At 39.6% G+C, this 22,670-nt stretch overlaps 1 protein-coding gene across 2 annotated transcripts in view; it reads left to right on the top strand.

Moving 5' to 3' along the window:
• Positions 1-22,670, top strand: part of PRKAR2A (protein kinase cAMP-dependent type II regulatory subunit alpha) — an 84,060-nt gene that overhangs the window by 53,733 nt on the left and 7,657 nt on the right. Inside the window, exons 4-8 of one of the 2 annotated variants that reach the window (XM_061196741.1) lie at positions 972-1,055; positions 5,493-5,599; positions 9,495-9,648; positions 18,428-18,529; positions 18,704-18,778. In XM_061196741.1, coding sequence (XP_061052724.1) covers positions 972-1,055; positions 5,493-5,599; positions 9,495-9,648; positions 18,428-18,529; positions 18,704-18,778 — 522 coding nt within the window. The remainder of the gene's footprint in view (positions 1-971; positions 1,056-5,492; positions 5,600-9,494; positions 9,649-18,427; positions 18,530-18,703; positions 18,779-22,670) is intronic. The other variant, XM_061196742.1, reaches the window with a different exon arrangement.

Raw genomic sequence — 22,670 nt, 5'->3', positions numbered from 1 at the left:
AAACATATTTAAAATTCCAGTACTTCTCAACACCTTCATGGCTACCACCTTGGTCCTATTCACCACCATTTAGCACTAGGATAATCACAGTAGCTTTCTGGCTTTCACTGTTGCCTCCCTCAAGGCTGTTCTTCACTCAGGAGCCAGCATGAGCCTTTAAAAACATTAGATCTCTTTCCTTCCTCTGTCAGAACCCTCAGATTGCCCCCATGTCACTAGAGAAAAGTTCCAGATCTGTGATCTACAGTGCCCTCCACCTAACCCCCAAACCTGGTCTCTTCCTGATCTTTTCCCCTCGCTCTGCATCAGTCACACCTGTCTCCTGGTTTTTCTCAGACATGCTATTAACCAACCATAAGACCTTGTTTTCACTTGCTGTTCCTTCTGCTTGAGGTGCTCTTCTTAGAGATATCCACATTACTCACTCCCTCAGGTTGTCCTCGGTTCCTTGGGATCTTTACAAATGTCACCTTCTCAGGCCTCATCTGGACGCACACACACACATGCACACTCATACATGCACCCTTCCCTACCTTATTTTCTCCTTAGCCTTGTCACTCTAACATACTTTATGTATTTATTGAATGTGAAAGCAGGTGTTTTTGTCTTGTGTTCACTGCTATGTCCCCAGAGCTGAGACGGTGCCTGGCACCTAGTCGATGCTTAATATTTGTTGAATGAACGATATGTGACCTTCTGCTTTTCGGTTGGGGACTCTGAGGCTGCCAGTGGATAGCTGACTTGCTGCCAGCCACACAGCCAGTGGGCGGTCCAGGGTGGGTACTCTTCACCCCTATCATATTTCCTGTCCACGATCAGGGTACTGCTTGGTATTTGTATAGAGTTAAAATTATAGTAAACATGCTCTTAATTTTTCCCATTTTTAGGAGAAAGAAACAGACCAATTTGTAAGTTAAGTAATATTTTAAAATAGAATAAAAAATTTTCCTTGGTTTTATTTGGATTGGCAGGTGATTCATCCTAAAACTGATCAACAGAGGTGCAGACTTCAGGAAGCTTGCAAAGATATTCTTCTTTTCAAAAATCTTGATCAGGTAACATTGATTTTTAAAATATTTTTGGCTTTTAGCTTTTGTCCTATTCATCATTTAAACAGTTTTTAGCATCTTAGCCACAGCCATATGAGGCATTAAAACCTTAGCTTCTTCTTACTTGCAAATGTTTGTATTGTGTTGAGCACTGTAATCCATAATGAGCTTTTCAGATGACTTTTAGTATTTCTCTGAACTGCTTTGGTACTTCCTCCAAGGCAATACCATTTGAGGATCATGCAGTTGGGTCATATTAAAAGGAAATGCTCAGGTTTGCATGACCCTGGCTTAGTTTGGAGGGTCTTTATTTATGCTGCAGAGTAATTTCTCCAAAGATGCCAGTGTGGCGTCCTCTCTGCCGGTAGCCGTTAACCCACTGGAAGTGTGTGACTGCTTCTCACTCCTTTGGTGTAAGGCACCTCTTATGATTATTTCTCAGTGAAGACCTCAGGCATGGGGCACACACAGAGTGGTGTGTGTCTTTAGGGCCCCAGCACAGGATCTGTGCCTGTGCCTGTCTTCCCTCTCTTGGTGGAGAGGGAAAACAGGGCTACCTCCTGAGGACAGAGATGCTTCAAATTTCCTGTTCCTTCTGTACTTTGACGGCCACATGCTGAAGCCACATGAATGACTGAGGTGCTGGGCCTGCTGGGGAATCCCAGAATGTGCAGAGACAGGAAGGATGGGAAATGGAATTCTCCTACTACCCAGCTCCTGCAAGTATGTCTTCTGAAGATATCCCCACAGCCTTCTGGGAATCTGGGGTCAAACATGAGTTCATGTTGTATCAATCAAGGGAATCAACTATCCCTGGTGTCTGTAAACCAGACTCTTTGGTAGCTGTGTGGTTATAGGAATAGCGAGAACTTTAATCAGAATTTTATTAGTCTGAGATTGAATAAAACAAGGACCATGAGTTCAAGGAAAGGCTGGTTGTAAGAAATAATAGTCTGTGTCAGCTGTTTTCCCTGGAAGACCCATCTGTATCAATGGAAAGGGGACTTGCTTCTTTATCTACTGTGAATGAAACCCCTTGTAAATTTTATACTAGCAGATGTTCTAAAGAAGTTGCTGTGTCAGTCTAGTATTCAGATTTTTCTTAGTGCTGGAGAACATCGTTTTACCATTTCAGTCTTGAAAAATGATAACTGAATTTTCAGATTTAATTATATTTTTCTAACATTTTATCATGAAAATATTCAGATACAATAAAGTGGAAAGGATTTTACAGAACATGTATTTATCCACTGCCTTGATTCTAACATTAACATTTTACTATGCTTGTCACATGATATACTGTCTACCCTCAACCAAGGGGTTGGCAAACTTTTGCTTAAAGAACCAGATATTAAATATTTCTGTCACAACTACTCAACTTCATTATTGTAGCAGGAAAGCAACCATAGACAATGCATAAATGAAAGGGTATGGCTGTGTTCCAATAAAACATTATTTACAAAAACAGTCAGCTGTTTGCTGGCCCCTGCATTAACCCATCTTATTTTTTAGGATAATTTCAGAGTAAATTGGAGATCTCAGTATATTTCCCTTAAATACTTTAGCATGCATATCATGAACTATAGTTCAATATTTGTTTATAGCTTTTTAATGTAAAGTTTGCATATAATGAAATGCATGCATGAATTTTAAGTGTACTTAGGTTTGACAAAAGCATACACTTAGGTAATCCAAACCCCTATCAAGATGTAGAATATTGCCACCACCCCAAAAAGTTTCCTTATGCCCCTTCATGATCAATTCTTGCTCACCTCCCCCCAGAGGCAACTTCTATTTTGATTTGTTCTACCATAAATTAATTTTGCCTTCTAGAATTTCATATAAGTGGAATCATACAATATATACTCTGTTGTGAGAGATTCCTTTCACTCAGCACAATATTTTTGAGATTGTTTCTTATTGTTCAACATTCCATTTTCTTTTTTCACCTTTTGTTTTGAACTAGTTTTAGACTTATAAAGAAGTTGTAAAAATAGTAGAGTTCCCATATACCCCTCATCCAGCTTCCGCCAATATTAGCATCTTACATAACCATAGTACAATTATCAAAACCAGGAAAATGACATTGTTACAATACCATTAGTTAAACTAAAAACCTTGTTCAAATTTCATTAGTTTTCTCACTAATTTTTTTTTCCTAGTTAATAATCCAGTCCAGAAACCCACATTGCACTTAGCTGTTATTTCTCCTTAGTCTCCTCCAATTTGCGATAGTGTTCAGTCCTTTCTAGTATTTCATGATCCTGACACTTTGAAGAGTACTGGTTAATTACGTTATAGAATATACCTCAATTTGAATTTGTCTGATGTTTCCTCATGATTGAAATGTGGTTATATATCTTTGGCCAGACTACACAGAAATTCTATTGTGTCCTTCTCAGAGCATCATATCAAGGGATCCATGATGTCAGTGTGTCATTGTTTTGGTGATGTTCGTTCATTCCCTTTTATTGCTGAGAAGTATTCCATTATATGAAAATACCAGTTTGTTTATCCATTCTTCTGACAATGGATACCTGGTCTATTTCTTGCTTTTAGCTCTTATGAATAATGCTCTGGACATTTTATACAAGTCTTTTTGTGAACTTTTTTTTTCATTTCTCGTCAGTAAAATACCTGAGGGCAAAATTGCTGAGTCATAGGGTAGGTATATGTTTGATATTGTAAAAATCTACCAGATGTTTTTCAAAGTGGTTATACCATTTTGCATTCCTTCCAACAATACATGACATTTCCAATTGTTCTGTATCCTTAACCAACATTTGATATTATCTGTCTTTTCAAATTTTAGCCATTCCAGTGAGTATATTTGTTTCCATTTTTAAAAAATTTACTTCCCAAACCTTTGTTTTTAAATTTTCAAATTTACAGAAAAGTCAAAGAATAGTACCATGAACATTCTTATATTCTTGACCTAGATTGACCAGTTGTTAACATTTTGCCACATTTACACTGTTTCTTGTGTGTATATGTAGGCACATATATAAGTATGTATGAACTGCTTTTAAGATTTTCCCTGTAAAGTTTTCTATGGCTTTTTTGTTTTGTTTTCCAGTCCTGAGTCACATGTTGCTTTTGGTTGTCATGGTATGATTTTAGTCCCCTGTAACCCAGATTGCTTCCCCCATGCCTTATTCTATATCTCATGACACTGATGTTTCTGAAGAGTCCAGGCCAGAAAAAGAAGAGTTACTCAAAACATGAGGCTGCCAATGGACAGCCCACAGGCCAGATACAGCCAGGTATAGATGTGTGTGTTTGGTCTGTATTGTATGTGAAAACTTTAATTTGTTACTTGTATTTAAACATGAGATTTCAGGCAACACTGAGCTCACATTCCACATTAACGTGGATGACACATGAGTAGCAAGCCTTCCTTTTTAGTATTTGTCAGCTTATACAGTATTCAACACACCTGGAACTATGGAACTAAAGAGGTGCTTTTTGGTGATATATTATTTTAGCTAGCACAGTCACACTGACAGAACACTAAATCACATGGAATTATGCAGCAATAAAATTATTTCCTTGTCAGATCTTCAATCCACGTTCCTCCAAAGACAAAGTCTTTCTCTGAGTTGAAACTGGTATTTAGTGCTCTGTAACAGTAACTGATTTCCCTGACAGAGGGATGCTGGCCCTAGACTGAGACCACTGTTTTGTTAGAATTTAATAGCATTGTTTTGTTTTCATTATACTTACTGGTACAGTTACCTTCTGGTTATGGCAGGTAATATTGGTAAGTAAGTAATTGTATGTGTTGTGTATAAATGATTGTAGCAGTATTACATGTCTGGTAATAGATCCCGTTTATTGAGTACCTGTTATGTGACATATACTTTCCTTAGATTTTTCTCCTTTAGTCATAAAAGTTGATGAGCTAGAAACTATTTATTAAACCCTTTTTTGCATATGAAGAAACTGAGTCTCAGAGAGGTAAAGTGATGTGCTTAGCTAGTAGTTGTAGTTGTTGTGCTGTTCCATGAGATAACCTCTGAGGCCATCTCAGCCTTTTAGCCTTGATGATCCTGTTAATATCAACACCTGGAGGAAGGTGGCATCACATGGCTTTACACCTGACATAGTAGAGCCATCAAGGCAGGTGACAGTCTTGTGGGTGTGGCTGGGAGAATAGGCACCATGATTTAGATACCTGTTTTTGCGTAAATTATAGAATGTTTTTTCAAAACAACGCTGCCTCAGAAAACTTGGCAACTGTGCTGTATATGTGGAGATGCAAAGCTGAATGGCCACAGGAAAGCATTTGTTTCAGACAGCCCTTAGGTTTCTGCTTGAATGTGGGGAATAGTCTGATGTGGGGACTTCTACCATCTACCATGTAGTCACCAACTAAGATAAGCATAGTTTTTTTTCCCCCCACAAATGTAAAAGCCATCTTTTCCTCTTGTGTGTTCCCTGCAGGAACAGCTTTCTCAAGTCCTCGATGCCATGTTTGAAAGGACAGTCAAAGTTGATGAGCATGTCATTGACCAAGGAGATGATGGGGACAACTTTTATGTCATTGAACGGTAGGAGATGGAGTTTTGCAATTGCACGGCTATACTTAATAAGATTCATGAGTCAGGGCAAGTGCTTTACCCTATGCTTTGTTCAGCCCAGACAGGACTTAGGGCCACGTGAACAAACTTCTCAAAGCTTGCCCCTCTCTCTCCACAGCCTGCCTTTCTCTATCTACTGCTGCCCTGAGTCCTCAGTACAACCTATACTTGGGTTGCCACTACCTACAATTAAGCGAAATGTGCAAGCTATGCTTTATAAACGTGTTATTTGCAAGTGTTCAAGTGAATTGATTTTCTAAAGAATAACCGTAACACTTTATTGTCATCTGGATCATTCAATCCTAGCCTCATTTTACACATGAGTATACTGCCTCAACCTCCATACCTCTGGCCCCTTCTGGCTCTGTTCCAGGTATAAATCATGTTGGGAGACATGAAATATGTGGGTTTGACCTGCTCGCCCTGGTGTGTCCTAACCTCTTGAGCTATTAGTATCACCTGGAGGACTCCTTCTGACCCCTCCTCAGTCCTGAAAGGAACACCCTCACCAGAGTTTAAGATCAATAAGATGTTGCTTCACCTAATATCCTCCATTAATTATTTTTCATTTTTTCTTTTGAAGTAATTTCAGAGTTATAGAAACGTTACACAAATAGTACAAAAAAATTCTAGGTTCCCCAGATTAATGTTTTACCACATTAGCTTTATTGTTTGAAAGTAAGTTGCAGGTATAAGCCCTTTTACCTCTGAATACTTCAGTGTATATTTCCTAAAAATAGAATATTCTCTTACATAAGCAGAGATCAATTGTAAAAATCAGATATTAACATTTTATACAGTACTCTCATCTACTCTGCAGACCTTATTCATTTTTTTCCAGTTGCTTTCCTGATTTTTAAGATTTTTAAGGGTCTTTTCATTTCGATCAAGTAGCTGTACTAGATTCAGCTGGTCCCCTGTCTCGTCGAGCCTTTTGCTCGTTCAGGAAAATGTTCAAGAATGTACTATTTGGACTTCCCTGGTGGCGCAGTGGTTAAGAGTCCGCCCGCAAATGCAGGGGACACAGGTTCGAACCCTGTTCCAGGAAGATCCCACATGCTGCAGAGCACCTAAGCCCGACTTAGCACCACAACTACTGAGCCTGCGCTCTAGAGCCCACGAGCCACAACTACTGAGCCCGCGCACCACAACTACTGAAGCCTGCGTGCCTAGAGCCTGTGCTCTGCAACAAGAGAAGCCACCGCAATGAGAAGCCTGCGCACCGCAACAAAGAGTAGCCCCCGCTCGCCGCAACTAGAGAAAGCCCGCGCGCAGCAAAGAAGACCCAACGCAGCCAAAAATAAATAAGTAATTAATTAATTTAAAAAATAAATAAACGTTAAAAAAAAAAAGAACGTACTCCTTGGGTAACATTTTGGCCCTTGATACTGCGACAGATGATTACAGTTAGGGTTAGGAAAGAAATGTTTTATTTAAAGAGTAAAGATGATACAAATAATGTCTTCTTAAAGACTGTTTTATCTGTTATGCTCATGCTTCCTTCATAGAATTCTGTAAGTAGTGACAGAATAATTTTTTTAAGTTATATCACCACTTCCAACAGCCACCTTTCCCCCTTGCTCTGCCGTGTGCTCCCTCACCAAGACAGATCTCCCAGTAGGTACCTGCAGTCTGGGAAATAAGCATTTACCTGCACATATCCATGGCTTATAGGTTGAAATGCCTGTCTACAAAGGAAATGATTTGTTATTACACATGTAAATGAGAGGAATTATCTTTTGCGTGCAGTGAAAGTGGTTGTTAATAAATTATTAAAAAGATATTGTTCCTGACCTCAAAAAACTCATTTTCTAGTTGGAGAGACTAGAAATAGGTAACTATTACATAGTTAAATAGATAATTATTACATAATTTGATGGTAACAACAGTGAGAAAAATATGTCCCGTTATTTGGAAGAGGACCGAAGTGAGAGAGGTTAGGAAAGACTCTGTTTTGTGGCTTCCTGAAATTATTTGTGTTGTTCCCAAAATTAAGTTGCTAGTGTCTCCTGGAAGAGAGACTAAAAACACGTAAGTGAATTTACCCTGAGTTCCATGTATTCCACTCATGTCCTTGTTACTTTTGCCTTGTCTACCAGGTCAAATACAGGTTAGCTTACCTATTCAGTGGTGAGCTCCCTTGAGAGCAGGGTTGGTACTGTGTACCTGATATTTGAGTGATTGGCTTTATTCTTTGCTTCTTGTGTAACATATGATACCTAGTGATTTTTATCAGACAAGTGGAGGCTCTTTGTAGGAAACTTAGGGGAAAAACAAAACAAAACAGGAAAGTAATTTAGCCCTAATTTCATCCCCAGAGTATATTCTTCCTTTCTTTTTTTTTTTTTTCCCTATGCTTTACTGTTAGGTCAGATCCATTACCCCAAATTTGGTTCAGATATTGAGACTGATCATACCACACACACAGCTAAGAGGGTATGAAAAGATTTATCATTCACATAATGAGGCTTTTAAGGGAGAACAGGCCAGGTTTCCAAGAGGTCCAAAAATAACTTAAGACAGCAGGGAGGGGTGACTGGCTTGGCGTTTCACGGTGGTTAGAGGGTGGGGCTGAGGTCAGAGTACTCTTATATATGGGCAGGCTCTAGTTTTATTTGAATATCCCATCAGTGCCAAATAAGGGAGCACCCAGGTTTTCTTCTCAGCTTTCCCAGATGTGAGACAGAAGAGGAAGAAGGATTGGGAGTGGCCGGGCTTGAAAGCTGTTAACAAACATGTAAAATGTAGTCAACTCTTTATTACATTTATATGTATACTTTTTATGTTGGGTCATATACATTGACCTGATTTTTAAAATCTATTTGAAGTAGTTTGCCATGGGATACAATATTATTCTATGTCATGATTTATATTGACTGCATAATATGAATATAGACATATACTTGACCTATCCCCTATTGTTAGCAGATTAAATTGTGGTTTTTGCTCTTATAAATATTACCTGGTGAGCATCCCTGCAGTTAAATATTTTCCAATATCTTTGATTATCTCCTTCAGAATGCCTAGAAATGGAATTACTATGTCAAAGGGTCTCTTTAAGGAATTTGTTATGTTGTTAATTGTCTTTCAGAAACTTTAAAACATTTACATTTGCTTCAGTGGTGTATTGAGAGTGCCTATTTCTCCAAATGTTTGTCCATTATGAATATTTTTCTTTAGCAATCATTAACAATCAATAGATAGAGAATTGCATCATTTTTTTTCTTTATTTTAATCAGTTCTACATCCTAGTTTTCAACAGACTACAAAAGAAAACCCATACAATCACTTCAATACCTGCAGGAAAAGCATTTGACAAAATTCAACACCTTTCCATGATAAAAACTCTCAGCAAACTAGGAATAGAAGGGACTTTTCTCCAACCTGATTAAAGGCATTTATAAAAAAAAAAAACCTATAGCTAACCTCATACTTAATGGTGAAAGACTGAATGTTTTCCCTTTAAGATGGAGAACCAGACAAGCATGTCTCCTCTCACCACTTCAATGCAATATTATACTGTAGGTCCTAACCAACGCAATAAAGCAAAGAAAAAAGAAGGAAACGAAAAAGATGGAGTGAGGAGAGAAGGACTGACGGGAGGGAAGAAGGGCATACAGATTGGAAAGGAAGAAATAAAGCTGTCTTTGTTTGCAGATGACATGATCCTCTAGAAAATGCCGAGTTCACTCATTAAAACTAATAAATGAGTTTAGCAAAGTCACAGAATACAAAGTCAAAATGCAAAAATCTATTATATTTCTATATACTAGCAAAAATCTGTTGGAATTCCGCAATAACAACAACCTTCTATTCATGTACACCTGCCCATTATAAGTAAAATTGTTTCTTGTTCTATTTCCAGGGGAACCTATGATATTTTAGTAACAAAAGATAATCAAACCCGCTCTGTTGGTCAGTATGACAACCATGGCAGTTTTGGAGAACTAGCTCTGATGTACAACACCCCGAGAGCTGCTACCATTGTCGCCACTTCAGAAGGCTCCCTTTGGGGACTGGTGAGTTAGAGAAATGGTTCTCCTTGGATAGCATGGTATTAATTCCCCTTACTTCTTGGTCTCTGTCCTTGGGCTGTTGGTTCACACTATATTTTATAGCCAATTATCTGAAAGACATTGTGGAAGGTTTTGTACCAGTGTGTTTTTCCATTTCTCTGAAGTGATTTATCAACAAACCATTTATTCCAAATTACAGAGAAAAGACTTGGTCTTGTGACCTTGCAGTTGTGTCAGCTCTTACTACATTTTCCATTTATGTTTTTATCAGGCAAGTAGAGAGAGGGGGGATAACTCTGTACAAGAGACAGCCTAGAAAAATAAGTGTCATTGAAAGCTCTGCCAACCATGTTTTCCATCTCTATCTATCCTAGGACTAACTTTTCTCTGTGTTTGGCCATCTATTTATTCATTGGTCCATGCCAATATTCAGTAGATTTAGATGACTAGAAAGGCTGATAGCCATATTCTGGGAAACAGAACTTTACTAGAACGTCTTAGGCACAGTACTGCTATGATCCTATCCTCTATTATACATGACCCACCTTGCTTCCTTCATTATCAAGCCTTCAAAATATATAATTCTCTTCCTTCTTAAACAAAACAATCATCCTCTTGTACAGATTCCAAATTTCACTTTTAAAATGTTCACATCTATGATAATTTGTTTCCATCTATCCTACAAGCAGAATTAAATATATACCTTGGGGGCTTCCCTGGTGGCGCAGTGGTTGAGAATCTGCCTGCCAATGCGGGAGACGCGGGTTCGAGCCCTGGTCTGGGAAGATCCCACATGCCGCGGAGCAGCTGGGCCCCGTGAGCCGCAATTACTGAGCTTGCGCGTCTGGAGCCTGTGCTCCGCAACAAGAGAGGCCGCGATGGTGAGAGGCCCGCGCACCGCGATGAAGAGTGGCCCCCGCTTGCCACAACTAGAGAAAGCCCTAGAGCAGAAACGAAGACCCAACACAGCCATAAATAAATAAATAAATAAAAATTTAAAAAAAAATATATATATATACCTTGGAATTATCAACATATTTCCTCAAATAAAATGACATTTTAAAGACATACTAGAACACTTTATTGTGCTATACTAATGTAGAATTAAGAATGCCCCTGAGGCAGGACAGGAATAAAGACGCAGACATAGAGAATGGACTTGAAGACACGGGGAGGGGGAAGGGTAAGCTGGGATGAAGTGAGAGAGTGGCATGGACTTACATATACTACCAAATGTAAAATAGATAGCTAGTGGGAAGCAGCCGCATAGCACAGGGAGATCCGCTCGTTGCTTTGTGACCACCTAGAGGGGTGGGATAGGGAGGGTGGGAGGGAGACACAAGAGGGAGGAGATATGGGGATATATGTATATGTACAGCTGATTCACTTTGTTATAAAGCAGAAACTAACACACCATTGTAAAGCAATTATACTCCAATAAAGATGTTAAAAAAAGAATGCCTGTGAGAGAGACTTCCCTGGCGGTCCAGTGGTTAAGACTCCTCGCTTCCAGAACAGGGGACTTAGGTTCAATCCCTGGTCGGGGAACTAGGGTCCCACATGTGGTGCGGCCCACAAAAAAAAAAAAAAAAAGATTGCCCCTGAGAGATGAGAGATACATTGGCTTAAGAATACATCACACACTTGGGAAGCCAGTGCTTAAAATACTCAAGGTAGATCAATAAATAATGGGGGAAAATAAACTCAGTTTTAAAATACATTAATGCCAACTTCTGGTCCAGGCCAAGATGGAATAACCCCATTCCTCACTAGTCTTCCCTCTTAAAACTAGAAAACTCTGGATATCTTACTGCAAACAAACATAGGAGACCCTGAAAGATGGAAAGGAGAAGGTGGACTGGCTAGGAACTAGGGATTTCATGAATTAAGGAAGGACATAACAGTGAGTTTGCCAGGTTTTCTTATTAATTCCCATATATCCCAGATAGGGTGCTGGAAAAACCTACAACCCAGATCTACCAACAGGTACGCATAAAAACAGGCCCAAGAAAAGTCTGCTCCCTTTAGCCAAAGGACAAGGAAAAGGACAGCTTGGCAGAATAGAAAACCTTTTTTAATAATACCACCCTATTCCTGCCAAATACCAAAGGAAAAACTGCTTCTGCCTCCCCACACTGTCACTGGGGCCAGCAGGAAACTGGACTTCCAACCTCATCCAGCAGCAAAGAGGCAAAATGAGGTGATGTGTGGTGTTACTAGTTGGCACTCCACTTCCCCTGCCAGACTAGTGTCAGTAGAGTCCAGAGGGGAGCTGAACATGCACTCCCACACATAAGGGCACCCTATATATAGACAGGGTGACTGCCTGCAAAAAAAGAAGATGAAATTGGATACAGTTTTACAACATAATACCCAAAATGTCCAGGATACAATAGAAAATCACTTGTTAGACCAAGAACAAAGAAATTCTCAATCTGAATTAGAAAAGGCAATCAAAAGATGTCAATACCAAGATGACACAGATATTGGAATTAGCTGACAATGATTTTAAAGCAGCCATCATAAAAATCCTTCAACAAACAATTATGAACACACTAGAAACAAAGGGAAAAAAATAGAAGGTCTCAGTGGAGAAATAGAAGACAGAAAGAAGATCCAAATGGAAATTTTAGAACTGGAAAATACAGTAACCAAAATAAAAACTCACTAGATGGGCTCAATAGCAGAATGAATATAAGGGAGGAAAGAATCAGTGAACTTGAAGATAGAACAATAGAAATTACCCAGTCTGAACAACAGAAAGAAAATAGACTGAAATGAACAGAGCCTGTGGAATAATAACAAAAGAGACAGTATTTGTGTCATCAGAGTCCCAGAAGGAGAGGAGAAAGAATATAGAGCTAAAAAATTATTCAAGGAAATAATAGTTGGAAAATTCCCAAATTTGGTGAAAGATAATAAACCTACAGATTCAAGAAGCTGAGTGAACTTCAAATTAGATAAACCCAAAGAAATCTATGCCAGAACACATCAGAATCAAACTTTAGAAAACTAAAGACAGGAAAAAATTTGAAAGCAACTAGAGAGAAACAACGCTTTACCTACAGAGGAAAAACAATTTGAATGACACCAGATTTCCTATCCATGAAGGCCAGAAGGAAGTAGCACAGCATTTTTCAATTGCTGAAAGAAAAGAACTGTCAACTCAGAATTCTATACCTAGTGAGAATATCCTTCAGGAATGAAGATATTCTCAGATAAAACAAAACTGAGACTTTGTCACCTGCAGAAGTGATAAAAGAAAGAAATTTGGAACATCAAGAATGGAGAAAGAATAACATCGAGCAAACATATGGATAGACATAAAAGTCTATCCTCCTCTTGAGTTTTCTAAAATAGGTTAGATGCTTGAAGCAAAATTATAACATTATCTTACGTGGTTCTTAATGTATATAGAGGAAATATTTAAGACAATTATATTGTAAAGGGGAAGGAAAGGGGCCTAAATGGAAGTTAAACTTCTACACTTTACTCAAACTACTAAAATGTTGACACCAGTAGACCATGGTAAGTTACATATATAAATATAATACATAGAGCAACCACTAAAGTAATCTGTACAAAGAGATACACTCAAATGCTCTATAAATCCATTCAGGTAACCTGCAGGAAGGCGAGAAAAGTGAAACAGAAGAACAGGAAACAGGGAAGAACAGAAAACATTGAATAAAATGGTAGACGTAAGCCCTAGTATATGAATAATTACTATAAATATAGATGATCTAAATATACCAACTGAACTTATTTACAAAGCAGAAGTAGAGTCATAAATGTAGAAAACAAACTTATGGTTACCAGGGGATAAGCAGGGGGGAGGGATAAATTGGGAGATTGAGACTGACATATACACATTATGGGAAAAGAATCTCAAAGAGTGTTTATATGTATAACTGATTCACTTTGCTGTACACCTGAAACTAACACAACATTGTAAATCAACTATACTCCAATAAAAAAACTTTTTTAAAAGCTGTTATGCCAAGTTAATTCAGTCTAACTAATTAGAGGGCAGGAAGTTCTTTAAATTATTGTATGTGCTGTCTGAGAAACACACTTGAATATAGCTACAGATTTCATTAATTGCAGTTCATTATTTTCCAGATTAGTTACTAAACTTGCATCAGAAGGTCAAAGACAGCAATTTTGTCAGCTGCCACTTCTCTCAGTGCTGTATCTTTTGCATTTCTGGAACTCAGACAGAAATTGATTACAAACAAAAATCTCCATAAAAATGAGAAACATAAGTCTTTATGAATATGTTCAAGCCAAATGATTTTGTGAAGTATAAGAAACTTTGTTTTTAAGGACTTCCTTATAATCTTTATTTTCGGACTTCCCCGGTGGCACAGTGGTTAAGAATCTGCCTGCCAATGCAGGGGACCCAGGTTCGATCCCTGGTCCAGGAAGATCCCACATGCCACAGAGCAACTAAGCCCGTGTGCCACAACTACTGAGCCTGTGCTCTAGAGCCCGCGAGCCACAACTACTGAAGCCCGCATGCCCTAGAGCCTGCGTACTGCAACTACTGAGCCCATGTGCCGCAACTACTGAAGCCTGTGTGCTGTAGGGCCCGCGTGCTGCAACTACTGAACCCCACGCGCCTAGAGCCCGTGCTCCACAACAAGAGAAGCCACTGCAATGAGAAGCCCGCGCACCGCAACGAAGAGTAGCCCCCACTCACTGCAACTAGAGAAGGCCCGCGCACAGCAGCTAAGGCCTGACGCAGCCAAAAATAAATAATTTTTTAAAAAAGAAAGTAAAAGTATAGTAATAGATATACTATGCAAACATTAACCAGAAGAAAGCAGGAGAACTTATATTGATATCAGATAAGTAGACTTCACAGCAAAGAAAATTACCGGAGACAAAGAGGAACATTACATAATAATGAAATAGTTAATCTACCAAGAAGACACAGAAACCCTAAATATGTATATACCAAACAACAGAGCTTCAAAATATGTAAAGCAAAAACTGATAGAACTGAAAGAAGAAATAGACAAATCCACAGTTATATTTGCAGACTTCAACACCCCTTTCTCAACAATTGATAGGACAACTAGACGAAAAATCGGGAAGGATACAGAACTTAACATCACCATCGACCAAAAGGATCAAATTGAAATTTATAGGACACTTCACACAACAACAGAGAATACACATTCTTTTCAAGCCCACAAATGTTCACTGAGATAGACTACATGTATCCTGGGATATAAAATAAAACTTAACAATTTTAAAAGAATTGAAATCAGACGGTGTGTTCTCTAACCACAGTGGAATGAAACCAGAAATCAGTAACAGAAAGATGACAGGAAAATCTCCAAACACTTGGAAATCAACCCATTCCTAAGTAATCTAAAAGTCAAAGAGAAAGTCTCAATAGAAATTTATTAAAAATGAACTGTAAAACTGCTTGCCTTAGACTTCCCTGGTGGCGCAGTGGTTAAAAATCCGCCTGCCAATGCAGGGGACACGGGTTCGAGCCCTAGTCTGGGAAGATCCCACGTGCCGTGGAGCAACTAAGCCCATGAGGCACAACTACTGAGCCCACATGCCACAACTACTGAACCCACGTGCCACAACTACTGAAGCCCACGCACCTAGAGCCTGTGCTCCACCAAGAGAAGCCACTGCAATGAGAAGCCCGTGCACTGTAACGAAGAGTAGCCCCTGCTCGCCACAACTAGAGAAAGCCTGCACACAGCAACAAAGACCCAATGCAGCAAAAAGTAATAATAATAATTAATTAATTAAAAAAAACAACTGCTTGCCTTGTGGTTTGGATATGAGAATTAAATAGAAGCACATCCGAGAAGCAGTTTCCTCGGTGCCTGCACAAGGTAGGGTACTACAGAGTGGTGGCACCTGCTTTCCTTGGTTGTGGTAGCCAAAAAAAAAAATAAATGTATTTTATTCACCCTTCCATTCCTGAAACTCCCTCTCCTGAGATCCCTGCCCTGCCTTCCTAGTTCCTAGCCTTATTCTTTGCAGTCTTTTCTTTCTCTCCCTGCTATCTAAAGTGAGATTCATCTCCCTGCTGCCTTACGTGACCTATTTAGATGCCCTTTTCTCCTGCGTTATTCACCTGCTTTATAACCCAAACCCTTTCAAAGCTTCAGTACCGCCTTCAGGAAAGTGACTCCCAGAGGGTCCTCTATAGCCTGACTTTTTACTTGTGCCTTCCAAGGCCTTTGGAAATGCCTTCTGAGGCTAAAGCAGGGAGGACCTGGTGTTGCCACTGAGTTTCTCAAATTGGATTCTATATTCCTTCTCTTACTGGGGGCAGCTGCCACCATGACCACTACACTTAGTCTCTGCTCCCACTCTGTCTTGCTTGCATGAAAGTGAGTAGAAACTTTCTTTTTTTTTTTTTTAATATTTATTTATTTATTTGGCTGCACCAGGTCTTAGTTGCAGCACGTGGGATCTACGTTGCGGCGTGTGGGATCTTTTAGTTGCGGCATGTGGGATCTAGTTCCCTGACCAGGGATTGAACCCAGGCCCCCTGCGGAGCGCGGAGTCTTTTTTTTTTTTTTAATTATAAATTTATTTATTTATTTTTGGCTACATTGGGTCTTCATTGCTGCACCCGGACTTTCTCTAGTTGTGGCGAGCAGGTGCCACTCTGTTGTGGTGCGTGGGCTTCTCATTGCGGTGGCTTCTCTTGTTGTGGAGCACGGGCTCTAGGCGCGTGGGCTTCAGTAGTTGTGGCACGCGGGCTCAGTAGTTGTGGCTCACGGGCTCCAGAGCACAGGCTCAGTAGTTGTGGCGCACGGGCTTAGTTGCTCTGCAGCATGTGGGATCTTCCCGGACCAGGGCTCGAACCTGTGTCCCCTGCATTGGCAGGCGGATTCTTAACCACTGTGCCACCAGGGAAGTCCCAGTAGAAACTTTCTGCAGTCAAAGGAAAGGGTAGTATTCTTTTTCTCTTTTGAACTTCAGGGCTATTTGCTTGACGCTGAACACTTGCTGCCTGAGGGAGCTACCATTTCACAGTAGGAGTTTCCTCTTCATGGCTCCATTGGAAGCTCCCTGAAAGCTGGGTTGGTGTCTGGTGCTTTTTTATACCCTCCGCAGTCATAGGAACTGGATTTGCACAGCCTGAGAGCTCTGGGAAGTGCAAAAGCATGCGTAGAAAGGGTTGGAACACAAATAGAGATATCAGTTGTTTTCTCTTTAGCTAGAAATACAGTTTATTGCTGCAGTTGTAGTAATCTTTGTAACATTATAGATGGATTTAGAAATACTGTTTTTTTGACAATGTCTGCTCAAACATAAGGAAGGGAATTTTATAATTCCCATTGTCTCAGTCTTGATTGTTCTCTTTCCACAGCACTCTTGGCCTAGATTGGTGCAGGAAACATGTAGAAACTGAAGTCTAAAGATAATGGAGTAATATTCCAAAGTATAACAGTAACATTTTAAATGATACATCTCTAACCTTGGACTTCAAAAAAGTAGTGGCAAGTGATGCAGCTCATTAGAGCAGTCAGAGATTGAATGGCTCTTTTCAAGCAGACAGATGGAAAAGAAAATGGGGGCAGAATCTGGCTTAGTACCAGAGAGCAGACATTACTTGTACTTCAGTTTAGGAAGGGAGGGTAGGAGTCTGCCACCTTTTATACTAGGAGTACAGGGTGCAGTAGGTGACTTCTCCTGTCAGGCAGATGAAGCACGGCATGGGATAGGACCAGGGAGTTCTGTGGCTGATGGAATATGAGCCGGTGAAACCTATTTAGACATCTCAACCCAGCTGTCTTCTATGTGTTTTGTCCACCCAGCTCCCACCCCATCATCAAGAATACTAAAATAGCAAACCTACAGCTAAACATGCCCTTACCCCCTTGCTGTTTTTCATTCTTTCAACCTTTAGGATGTCATTACTGTACTTCAAAAAAAAAAAAAAAAAAATCTTTCTATTCCTGAGAGCCCGAGGTAGAAGAAAGGTACAATTAACTTAGGTACAAAAAACTGCCTACTCATGTAGGAGCCTAAGCAATTAACATTCTCCTGGCTGCATGTCCCTCCCCACACACGCATACACATATCTGAGAAGTACCTGACCATAGCTCTGGTTAACTGTCTCTTGAGTATGAATCCGTGACTTGCTGGGGTTAAGATATCTTTCACGTGCCTGCCTTCCATCTTGAGTTTCCTACTTTATCTCTCCATTAATTTAAAACCTACCTCTCCTTCAGGTCCCAGATAAATTTATATTTTTGCAACAAAATTATCCTTGATCACTCCAGGCTGTCGTGATCTCTCTCCTCAGAATTCTTGTGGCACTTACTTTGTCTCTGTAGTTCATCTAGCACATTTCATATGCTGTCTTGAACTGTAGTTTTTTATTCCTATAAATTTTGTATTGTCTCCCCATTGAGATTATAAAGTCCTTGAGGGCAAGAACCATCTGATTGTTTTATCTCCCTTTTTGAAGGTGCATCTTTTCACATTAAACAGTGACTGTGAGCTCACAAATGTTTGATTGGGACGTTTTAAATTTTGTATTCTATTTATGACCGACCCATAGGTGGCACCCATTGAGTGCTTGATGGCAGGTGACAACATGTGAGACATCTGTCTGGCTCAGGCTACAGGTCTTTTTCTCATAGTGATGACTCAGATTGAAATATCATTAAACACTCAGTTGACCCAGTACCTTCCAGAGACCTCTAATGTTTGCTGTGGCATAGTTAATTAAACCACAGATGCTCCCTTATACAGGCATTTACCAGAATTTTCATATCCTTTCTTATAGGACCGTGTGACGTTTAGAAGAATCATAGTGAAAAATAATGCAAAAAAGAGAAAGATGTTTGAATCATTTATTGAATCTGTGCTGCTTCTTAAATCACTAGAGGTAAAGCCTATTTTAATAAGAGTCTGTTTATGGGGATTTAAGCAAAGCTGTTAAAACGATTCTCGTTAGGTTTCTTAAATCATACTATTCTAGCCCATTTCAATGTTGTATAGATAACTATTTGTGACTTTCAATTAAGATGTTTCCTTACAATTTGTATGTTCATTGTTTCAGGTGTCAGAACGAATGAAGATTGTGGATGTAATAGGAGAAAAGGTCTATAAGGATGGAGAGCGCATAATCACTCAGGTGAGTGGGGGCCTTGCGCAGCTCCTTTCCCAGAAGCCACCTCCTGAAGGACTAGTGCATCACTTGTCCTCTCACTTTGGGGCGCTCATGTTGCACGGTACGCAGGCACACTTCCTGCAGAGTGTTCTAAAGCCCACTGATGTTCAGCTCACTGACTTATGCACATCTCTTGCCTCCATTCACCTTCCTTGGCTTCCGGTGTTTGTTCTTTTGGATGTCATTTTCTTTTAACCCTGAGTAAGCTTCCTGCATCACTGTTAAAACCTGGAGAAGGTCGAAAGGTTGTGTACCTTCTCTCTCTGTTTGGCACAAAGTCCCTTTTAGCTAATCTAACACAAACCAGTCTTCAGTGACTGACCAGATTTGTAAGGTATCTTTAGTGTTTCCTTTGTACCGTTTCGTCATGTTATTTTTGGGTACTGTAAGGATCATCACACAGTGGACTGGAACATGATGATGAGTGCTCTGTAATAATTTTCCTAGTCTACTATGTTTCCATGTTTAATTATATGTAAAGAGTATTATAGACTTTTCCGGGTCTAAAACTTCTCTGCCAGTGGTTCTGGCAAGAGCACTGGGAAGGGGAATTCCCTGGTGGTCCAGTGGTTAGGACTCCGTGCTTCCACTGCAGGGGGCATGGGTTCGATCCCTGGTTGGGATCCCACAAGCTGCACGGCGCAGCCAAAAAAAATTTTTTTAATTAAAAAAAAAAAGAGCCACTGGGAAGATGTCTGGTTGGTCTGGGTTGGGGAATGTGTCCATACCTGAACCCAGAGCTGGGGCTAGAAGGAAGACTCAGATTGGTCAAGCCTAAATCCCCAGACCACCCTTGGGCCCTGGAGGTGGAGTTGGCCCAACCAGTACCACAGAGATTAATCAGGCTTATCATAAAAGGAGAGAGAGATGCTCCCCGAGAAAAAAGACTAACAAAAAAATGATGTCTACTCCAAGTGGCATCTCTAAATGCCTTTGTTTTCTAGATAGCCCCACTGTTAATAATTCTTTTAATTAGAAATTGGTTTGATTCGGTAAATATTAAGATAGACAAATAGGACCAGATATAAGTGCTATAATGAGAGGAAAAAGAATGGCACTGAGGACTTCCCTGGTGGCGCAGTGGTTAAGAGTCCACCTGCCAATTCAGGGGACACCAGTTCAAGCCCTGGTCCGGGAAGATCCCACATGACGCAGAGCAGCTAAGCCCATGTGCCACAACTACTGAACCTGTGCTCTAGAGCCCACAAGCCACAACTACTGAAGCCTGTGTGCCTAGAGCCCATGCACCGCAACAAAGAGTAGCCCCAGCTCGCCGCAACTAGAGAAAGCCCGTGTGCAGCAACGAAGACCCAATGCAGCCATAAATAAATAAATAAATTTATTTTTTTAAAAAAAAGAGTGGCAGTGAGAATATAGAACAGGATGTATTCTATATGGTTTCATGAAGGAAATGCCCTTTGAGCTAAGCTTAAAGAACAAGTGCAGTTCCAGCAGTTGAGGTCAGGGAAGGATCTTTCAGGGCAAGAGAACAATGTGAGCAAAGACCTGTGGGTGTAAGCTGTGTTCCAGGGCAGGTATACTAGTATGGTAAGAATGTAGAGCTGAGTTGCAGGAATGGGACATGTTGACTGGCCACATTTGCTTCTAAAGCTGTGGTGCTTTAATTTACTCCCAAAGGACCTCTACTTAATCCTGAAAAGCCCCAGGCCTTCAGGAGGTATGTCAAGAGGTATGAAAAACCACAGTGTTTTCTGGGATGTCTGTGTTCTTGAAGATAGGAGTGCTAGGTGGTGGTGCAGAATGGACACAAATTAAGATGATACCCACCTTATTATAGACCCCTTTTGGCAGTGTCTCTAGACCAAGGCTTCTCTAACTGAGGTCCCAGGACTACCAGCATTAGCATCATACAGGAATGTTAGAAATTCAAGTGCCTGGGCCCCACCCCAGACCTACTGCAGAAACTATGCTTTATGTTGTTTTGTTTGTTTGGTCAACTTTGTTACCCTATATTTTATATACAGTAAAATTACCAAGTTTAAGTATACAATTTGAGAGTTTTATAACCATCCCTATAATCATAGTGTACAGCATTTCTGTCATCCCAAAAAGCTCCCTTGTTTGTATTTTAAGTAAATCCCCTCACCCACTCCCTTGCTCCTGGAAACCACTGACCTGCTTTCTATCACTCTAAAAATTCCTTTTCTAGAATTTCATATAAATGAAACCATATAATGTGTAGTTTTTTGTGTCTGACTTCTTTCTCTTAGCATAATGTTTTTGAGATTTATCCATGTTGTTGTATGTATCAGAGGATCATTCCTTTTTATTGCTGAGTAGTATTTCATTATACAGATGTACCATAATTCATCTTTCCACTCACCAGTTGAGAGACATTTGGGGTCTTTCCAGTTTTTGGCAATTATGAATAAAGCTGCAATAAGTATTTGCATACAAGTCTTTGTATAGACATATGTTTTTATGGAATTGCTGAGTCATATGGTAAACATAGGTTTAACAAATTGCCAAAATGTTTTTTAAAATATCTGTACCATTCTGCATTCCCCCAGCAATGTTCAAGAGTTCCAGTTGCTCTGTATCCTCATCAGCACTTAGTATCGAGTCTTTAGTGTTAGCCATCCTAGTATGAAGTGGTATCTCATTTTGGTTTTATTTTGCATTTACCTAATGTCTAATGATGGTGAGCATCTTTTCCTGTGATTGCTTGCCATCCATATATTTTCTTTGGTGAAGTACATCTTTTGCCCTATTTAAAATTAGGTCATTTGTCTTCTTAATATATTGAGTTGTTAGAATTCTTTATGTACTCTGAGAACAAATCCTTTATCAGGCAAATGATTTGAAAATATTTCTCCCAAAATGTGGCTGTGGCCATGGCTTGTCTCTTCATTTTATTAATAATACCTTTTAAAAAGCAGAAGTTTTTAATTTTGACGAGTCCAGTTTGTCATTTTTTTCTCTTGTAATTCACTCTTTTTGTGCCCTATTAAAAAAAAATGTTTGCACAATTAGTAAGATTTTCTCCTATTTTACTTCTAGGCAAGCACTGTTCAATAGAAATATTATGTGAGCCACATACAATTTAAAATATTTTAGTAGCCAAATTAAAAAAAAATGAAACAAGTGAGCTTAATTTTAATAATATATTTTTAGCCTAATATATCTAAAATATTACATTTCAACATCTAAGTGATATAAAAATTTAATAATGAGATATTTTACATTTGGGGGATATTCAGTCTTTAAAATTCAATGTGTATTTTACACTTACAGCACCTATAAATCTATACAAGCCATAGTTCAGGTGCCCAGTAGGCCCATGTGACTAGTGGCTACTGTACTGAGCCATGCAGTTCTAGTTTCATAGTTTTAGATCTTACATTTAGATCTATGATCCATTTTGAATTAATTACATGGTATAAGGTTAGGGTTTTTCATATGGATGTCCAATTGTTTCAGCACCATTTGTTGAAGAGATTTTCCTATCCCATTGCCTTGACACTTGCATTGAAAACCAATTGGCCATATATGTTTGGGTCTATTTCTGGTCTCTTTTTGTTCCATTGATCTACATCTGTCTCTCAGTTAATAATACTGCACTGTCTTGATTACAGTAGCCTTACATAGTAAATCTTAAAATCAGATAGTTTAAGCCCTCCAAATTTTGTGTTCTTTTTTTTTTTTTTAATAAATTTATTTTAGTTATTTATTTTTGGCTGCATTGGGTCTTCGTTGCTGCGCGCGAGCTTTCTCTAGTTGCGGCGAGCGGGGGAGCTACTCTTCGTTGTGGTGCGCGGGCTGATGCTCTGTGCAGTTACCAGCCGGGGCATATTCATGGAGACAAATGTGAATACTCCATGTTAGGAAGTGAGAG

The sequence above is a fragment of the Eubalaena glacialis genome, chromosome 7, assembly GCF_028564815.1.
Source record: "Eubalaena glacialis isolate mEubGla1 chromosome 7, mEubGla1.1.hap2.+ XY, whole genome shotgun sequence".
Taxonomy (NCBI): Eukaryota; Metazoa; Chordata; class Mammalia; order Artiodactyla; family Balaenidae; genus Eubalaena; species Eubalaena glacialis.
This window is presented reverse-complemented; position numbering and strand designations above follow the sequence as displayed.